Genomic DNA, 7619 nt, shown 5'->3' on the forward strand with positions numbered 1-7619 from the left:
CCACATAAAATATTAATAATGACTTTACTTAAAAAAAAAAAATTCTAACAACCTACAACAAACCCATACCCAATATCATAATCTCATCTATTTCTTTATTGTGTTGAGAGCCGACATATCAATTACTCATCCCTACGTACGTTTCCCCAAATGGAAACTTACTGTTTTTACATTATTTCATCAACTCTAATCATTAGTGTTAGTGCCACTCCTTAAACCCCTTATTTAGCAAAATTATATGATATGAATAATGTGTGCTACGAATACGTAGCGATGTGATATATGTATTTTGTCAAATGAGAATAATTAAAGAAACTAAGCATATATACCAAAAATGGGTTATCGGAATGAATCCTTGACAAGGACATAGTTTAACATGATGCTAATCATGGCTAATCATTTGTAATAGAATAAACAAATTACGTTTTTGTATCTTTTTTAAAGAACAGGATCTAAGAAAGAAAATAAAGTACACACCACTTTATCTAGTTTGGTCGTAAAAAAAGATAAAAAATCTAAATGAATATTTATAGTAAACTAATAACGTTTTTAATAGGTTATTAGTATAAATCTTTTTTAAGTATCATCTTTTTGTTTCTTGATCCGAAACAAGATCACCACATCAAAGTGTATTCATTTATTTATTGGAACTTAATTAAATACATATTTCATTAATTGAAATATTTATCAAATTAAAATAGAACAACATATAATTCGAAATGTTATGGTATTATTAAGCGAGACATCGACTAACGTGATAAAAGAACATTAAAATTAAAATTATTAATAGTAATGCAAAAAAAAAACACAAAATATAACTAAAGATTAATATTAATTAAAAAGTTATTAACGATGATAATACAAAGTAGCTTACTCTAAAGCTTCTTATTAATCTGAGAGCACGACTCTCTCATCTTTTAACATTCACGACGACGACGATCCATTAACGTTACCGCCGCCGTGAACTCCGCCGCTATCACTATCAAATCCTCCGCCACCACCGCCGCTGCTAACACTGTGGTGAAGCTCTACTCCTCCTCCTCCACCTACGCCGTGATGTCCATTACCGTTGCTGTTAATCTCACCCGTGAGAACCGGAGCGTGGTTACCTCCGCCGTTATCAATCTTTCGGATCTCAGCTCCGGCGAAATCACGGCGGTTGAAAGTGTTTTTGTTGTTATGCATCCAAACTTTGAGAACGCTTTTATCAACTCCGATCTGCCGGCAAAACTCACGGACGTCGTCTTCGTCACGTTTCTGCATCTTCCAGCCAAGTCTCTCGGCGAACTCGTGCATCTTCTCTTTCTGAAACTGACTAAATTTTGTTCGGAATCTTTTACGAGATCCGTGAAGGTTATGTTGGTGGTGGCCGGAGAAATTGAGATCGGAGAAAGAAGCTAAGTTGTTGTTGTTGTTGTTGTTAGTGCCGGAGAGAGATAAGAGCATGTAAGAGGAAGAGATTGGTGGAGGAGAAGCTGAGTTAGGACTACGTGGCGGCGGTGGAGGTAGTGGTGGTGGAGGTGGATGATGACGGTGGTGAGGTTGATACTCTACGGCGGAGGAAGGAGGAGGTGGGAGTAAGGAGGAGGAGATATCGTTGTTGTTGTTGTCAGGATCACGGCGGTGGAAGTTACGGTGGCAGCCACAAGCAGCACATTTGAGAGAAGTAGGATCGGAGGAGATTGACGACGGAGAGGGCATGAACTCGCCGCAGCCGTCGAGAGCGTGGCCACCTAAAGCCGCCGCGTGGTTCTTGAGACATTCTTTGTAAGTAAAGAGGATAGGGTGGTGGTGGTGGTGGTGGCGTTTGATGATGCCGTTGCTGAAGGAAATGGGTTTGGCTGGTTGGATCCGGGTCGGAGTTTCGGATTCGGGTTCGGGTGATTTAGGAGTTGGTGTTGTTGTTGTTGTTGTTGGAGGAGATATTGGTGTAGGAGTCATATCCATCATAGCTTTAAAACATTAATAAACTTAGGGATTTTGGGTTAAGGAGCTTTTGAGTATGAGTTTCAGAGATTGTGAATAGAAAAATGAAGAAGAAGAAATAAAAAGATAAGTAAAAAGGTTCTTAAGCTTTTTTTGGAGATTATTAAAAAAAAAAAGTTTGTAAAATAATAATAATATTCGTTTAGAGGAGAGGAAAAGAAGAAAATGATATGATGACGGTGACGACTGTTGCTGAAGCAAATAAAGAAATATATATATTTTTTTTATATAAAGGACAATGGTATTAAATTAAAATTAATTATAAAATAAATATTTGTATACTTGGGGTTTGGTTTGGGGATATTTTAATCAAAGTTAACTAAGGTTTGGGTGTGATTTAACCATGGTTAGGTGAAGAGGAGGAGTGTGCGTGTTAGATTTTGCGGTGAAAAGCGTAATAAATGTTAGCTACTGACTGACTACTGAGTTAAAGTGTGTTGTGTCTTAAACCTAAAGTCATAAGTCAAATATTTTTTTTTTTTTTAAATAGAGAGAATAAAGTCTCATAGTAGTAATTGGTGGTAATGGTTCTTTTATTTTTATTTTTTCCTCTCGTGCGTTCAAACATTTACTGTTGAACAGACGGACACATTCATACAAAACACAAGTAATTAAGACCACAATATACGTTCAGCCTTGTGGTGGTGGTCTTGTATCTTTTATCATTCCTTGTGTCTTTCTTTTCAGATACATATGGTTTTTGTTCCTCTCAAGGATAAATCCTTTTAGCCATCCGGAAATCAGATTACATGCGATAATGCAAAGCCATTTTTTATCGGTTTCAAGGTTAGAGAAGCTAATTCTTAATGCATATAGAGTGGCAAAGAAGCTTTCTATTTAAATGTTTAATATACTTTACCTAGATGGTTGCATTGCATATACTTGCATCCAACTTACTTGAGAGTTGAGACAAAGAAACCAAACTTATGTCTCGTGTTTTAGAATCCAAGTGGAGCATGACCATATGGGCTCTTGTTAAATTTAAATTTTAGCAACTAATTGTAATGGGCCGGTTTATTCCACTTCCACACATGCAATTATATTAGTTCCAACACTCCGACTTCTTTAATATCTCAAAAATATTGCTTTCTAAGATTGCTTTAGCACATGATGACCCATAAGAACATCTCTATCGATGCATTTTAGATAGGGTATCAAAAAATAAGAAAATGAAATATGAGAAAAATAAAAAGAGAGGGCGAGATACATGTCTTTATTAAGAATCGGTGAGCTCTAATTGAGATTAAGAACCTCTTATAACATTTGTTTAATCTTATTAGTTTATCTTAACTAATAAAAATTGCTTTAGTGTAAAGATTGTTTTCGCAGCATGAATTTTGTTTGTATACGTTAACTTATGTACGTAGCCATAATTGTTCTTGATTTTTCAGTTACGTCGAAACATTGACCTATTGTTTAAACAAAACGACTTAGTAATTAATTTTTGATGGATACTTAAAGCTTATAGTTTCTGAACTCCTTAAAATTTGTCCGACCAAGGATTTGCATGCTGACAATACATATCTAAATCATAAAACTACATATACTTTTATTATATATAATTATACATATAACATTGTATGTTGTGGTATATGATTTAAGGTGGAAAGTTTGTACAAAGCCTTTTTATTAAAACCAAATATATTAATATTCAAATTTTAAGTTTTACTATAAAATATTACTTAATTGATACACAAACAAATTATATATAAATTATGCAACGATATGAATACATATTAATTATATGTATTATCTTTTCAAATGTCATGCTTCAACATTTAGTGACAACATTATATAAATACACATGCAAATAAAATATAAAATTATTCAACAATTGGAAGACACATTAGTTTTATATTCATATAACTCAATTTAATACTTTAATAATACGTTTATTTTATCATGAAAAGTTTTGTTTTAGTTAAAATAGAACGTAGTTGACTATGCAATTAAAGAAATATGTTTTACACATTTGCTCATTTGAAGTCTTAAACCATAATAATAATAATGGATTTTTATATCGCACTCAATATGTCAATGCAACATAGAACTAATTAGACGATATACAAACCTTAGGAAATCCGACATATGACATGTATTATCAGCACATGCGATATAAGAATTAACGTGGGTGGACTTCGATTCGAATCCGTGATTCTACGTTTTATTTAGTATTTTTCTTCATTTTTATTTTTTCTTATGTTTGTATTATCTTAAATAAAATAAGAATTGTTTTCAGTTCTATTTACTTTTCTATAAACAGTTTAACTTTAACAATTTTAATTCATTTTTCTGGTATAGTACATATATCTCAATTGACAAAATGCGGGGATGATAGTCAATTATAAAATATTAAACAATAGTATCTTAATTTTTTGGTAATTTTTTATTTTAAAAAATTAAATTTTGTGTGAGATATATAGATAAGTAAATTTAAGTATAACGTATGTACTTATGTTTTAAAGTAAACTCTAAGTTTGTCATTGTGTATTTTCTAATTGAGATAAATTAATTATCTATCTAATATATGTAATTAAGTGTATTTTTAAACCAATAAAACAGTGGTTTCAATTTTTTTTCCTCATTTTTCAATTTAAAATACAAATTATACTATAATGCTATGCTTTGCATGGTGCAACATCATCTTGTTCGTACTTAAACACAGAAAATTCCAATAACAAGTATAGCACGGAAAGGTCTTCTGGAACCACAGAAAATTCCTATCCAGTAGCCCTGTCGATTCAGATTTTAATCAAGAGTTTACAGATTTTAATCAAGAGATAAAAACTCTGAAGTTTCTCTAATTAGTCAGAGTAAATACTTCATATCCTCAATGAAACGAAATGTTAAGGTCTAGTCTCTGGCGTTGAGTAAATCAAACTACACAACTATTGGACATGCAAATTCCTGAAAATGATGAATTTATGGAGGTGATTAAAGATAGTGATGAATTCTTCAAAGAAAGCATATCCTCGATATCAAAATCCTGAAACGCAACTAAAATATGAAAACAAAAACTGATTGTTTTGGTCTGAAAACACTTAGGTAAAAAGCTACTAAAGGGGCGAGAAGACAAAGAAGAAGGCTGGACTGATGATTTACTCTTCATCAGACACATCATCATCATCACCACCTGCTCCGTTCAACGCCTTAACTCTCTCGATCAACTTGTTCTTCCTCTCTTCGTAAGTCAACTTCTTCAAGTTGTACCTGTTTCAAGAAACCAGTTAGATACACCAGTGCAACAACAACAAGACTATTATAATAAAGGCAGTAGTGAAATTGCTTATTTATTTTTTACCTCTTGTGTTGCTTGGGAGCAGGTTTCTCGGTTTTCTTAGGGTTGGGGTCTGCTCGAATAGCTGCATGAACCTTCTTGTACATCTCCTCAATGCTCTCAGCTTCAACTCCTTTCTTAAGGTAAGCACTGAAGTGAGTTTGCAACTTCTCTGGCTCATCTTCCGCCAACATTTTCATGTAGTTTGAGACATGGCCACCATAGATGTAGTTCCTGTGGGTTTCAGCATTGAGTTGCTTGTTCTCTTTGTTGAAACCAGCAAATCTCTTGTCACTGTGTGGGATATCAAGACCTCCATCTAAAGCACCCTGTCGTTTCATGAAGCAAACCAAAAGAATTAACACAGAGTCATCATTTGCTAATGCAGCACAACAGATAAGAACACAGATAACCACATTAAAACAGATAACCATTTTAATACCTTGAGTGCACCAAACACACGGTTTCCGGTTGTGGTCCTGATAAGTCCAACATCAAGAAGTGCACGGAAAGGTCTTCTGGAATCAGTTGGTTCCACAGAAAAGTCCTCTCCAGTAGCCTGATTCGGTAAATTGTGAATCAGTTAATAATCAAAAGATGAAAACTCTAAATGTTTCTCTAATTTCAAGATGAAATCAAAAGCACAACATACCTCTAGGTTGCCCTCATACTCGTCATCCATTTCCAACATTTTCAGAACACGACGAGCCAATAGGAGGCCAGTACAGTAAGCTAGCATCACAAAAGACAAAGTCTTTAGGAAACCATACACACAGAATCAAACTTACAAATAGCAAAAGTATAAAACTAATTCATTACCTGCAGCGTAGTTGGTAAGACCAACAGTGAGACCATACTGAGGCAACTCATGTGCGTAAGCAGAAGCTTTAACAATGTCACCAGCAATGCTTGCAGACACAATCTGTGCCACAATGTCTTTGTTGGTAAACCTGACAACAAAACGGTACTTGGGTGTATTGTACTTGTTCTTGTCTTGGTTGATAAGACGGATCCTTGCCCTGTAATCAGTCTTGCCAGCTACAAAATCAAGAAACAGCAGCTTTTAGAACATGTTCAACAATGACAAGCACACAATATAACAATCGAAAACGAAAATAAGAATCAATCAATACCTCTCCTTCTCCTGAACTTCACTTGATACCTCTTGAAGTAAGCATTCGACTTGTCAGACTTCACGAACACCTAACAACAGAAAAGGAACCCTAATTTATTAGACTACATCAAATAGAAATCTAAGTCTTAAAGATCCAACAATATGCTAACCAAAGGGTACGAAAGATCATTCATTTAAAACGCATCAGTGACCTCTATAACAGAGAGCAAAAAGCTAAAGTCTCAAACTTTAATACTTAACACAGACGAAAACACAAAATTTGACTATTTCAATTCTCAAAACCAAAAACCCATGAAGAATATACATGAATACAACAACCACAGGCTCATGAATTCTTGTTTACCATAACTATCAAAAGAAATGTAGGAGATTTCTATACGAAATGAACCCAAAATCTGATCTTTTGAGGAGAAATCAAGAAGAAAACATGGCGGAGAGAGAGATCTTAGCTAAAGGCTTACCATTGTTTGCTGTGGAGATGAGTGAAGAGAAGGGAAGAGGCGGAATTGACGTAATGCGAGATCAAGCTTATAACACAAAAACCCTAGACTCCTCTTTCGGCTCTTCCAATCAACGGCCACGATTTACTTGGGATAAATTAATATGTAACGGCTTCGATTGGTTAACGGCCCAATGAGCTTTGTATTTGGACTTTTTCTAGTCCTTTCATACCGATTGAAAACGCTGTTAGTACTGGAACTAATACAGAAATTAACACCGAGTTTTTTTTTTCAAAACACTTCTTACTGAATGATAGAAAATCTTACAATTTTTTTATTCTGTAAATTTCTTATTCTCTCAATCTTAAGTTCCTAAATCACAATTCGATTTAGAACTTCTCTCAGAAAATCCTAAGCCCTCTTTAAATTCTTAACTCTCTTTCTTAAAAGCTAAAACTTAATTAATAGGAATTTTTCTCGTGATTAAGCTCAACTTTCTTCAAGTCTAAGCTCTCCAATTTATATGTCTATGGTATTGCCGCACACTAGGTCAAACCCCTAAACCATATATTTAGGAACATGTTAATTTCCATTTTACTATTTAGGAAATTAATATTATTCTTCTTGTTTCCTTTATCGCCGTAAAGGAAGTCTTCTAGACACTTCTCTTTGCTTCGTGTCTTCTAATAACTGCCCTTGGTGATTTCCTTCTTGTGCTCCTTTGCTTGTCTTTCACGCTTTGACTGCTACTTCACTTCTTGATATGATTATCGCCGAACAA

General features: G+C 34.2%; 2 protein-coding genes across 3 annotated transcripts; both read right to left on the reverse strand.

Annotated features, from left to right (window-relative positions):
• Window positions 1-710: 710 nt before the first annotated feature.
• LOC17879120 (zinc-finger homeodomain protein 10) lies at window positions 711-2112 on the reverse strand. Its single transcript, XM_006285733.2, has one exon. The coding sequence runs from the start codon at window positions 1948-1950 to the stop codon at window positions 925-927; it is 1026 nt and encodes a 341-aa protein (XP_006285795.1). The 5' UTR covers window positions 1951-2112; the 3' UTR covers window positions 711-924.
• Window positions 2113-4890: 2778 nt separating this feature from the next.
• Window positions 4891-6968, reverse strand: LOC17878374 (60S ribosomal protein L5-1). 2 transcript variants are annotated; one of them, XM_006284061.2, is made up of 7 exons: window positions 6860-6968; window positions 6397-6466; window positions 6083-6301; window positions 5916-5995; window positions 5706-5822; window positions 5288-5592; window positions 4891-5196 (listed from the first exon to the last, which is right to left on the reverse strand). In XM_006284061.2, the coding sequence occupies exons 1-7, from the start codon at window positions 6860-6862 to the stop codon at window positions 5085-5087; spliced, it is 906 nt and encodes a 301-aa protein (XP_006284123.2). In that variant the 5' UTR covers window positions 6863-6968; the 3' UTR covers window positions 4891-5084. The 2 variants fall into 2 exon arrangements, with proteins under 2 accessions (XP_006284123.2, XP_006284122.1); XM_006284060.2 differs by lacking the exon at window positions 6860-6968 and adding an exon at window positions 6742-6826.
• Between the last annotated feature and the right edge of the window lie 651 nt (window positions 6969-7619).

This window comes from Capsella rubella, unplaced genomic scaffold (genome assembly GCF_000375325.1).
Source record: "Capsella rubella cultivar Monte Gargano unplaced genomic scaffold, Caprub1_0 scaffold_7, whole genome shotgun sequence".
Taxonomy (NCBI): Eukaryota; Viridiplantae; Streptophyta; class Magnoliopsida; order Brassicales; family Brassicaceae; genus Capsella; species Capsella rubella.

Coding starts and splice junctions, on each gene's coding strand:
- LOC17879120 (XM_006285733.2), bottom strand. CDS start 1,950: ATGATGGATATGACTCCTACACCAATATCTCCTCCAACAACAACAACA.
- LOC17878374 (XM_006284061.2), bottom strand. Junction 5,593..5,705: donor GTGTGTTTGGTGCACTCAAG/GTATTAAAATGG, acceptor ATGAAACGACAG/GGTGCTTTAGATGGAGGTCT. Junction 5,197..5,287: donor GCTCCCAAGCAACACAAGAG/GTAAAAAATAAA, acceptor TTCTTGAAACAG/GTACAACTTGAAGAAGTTGA.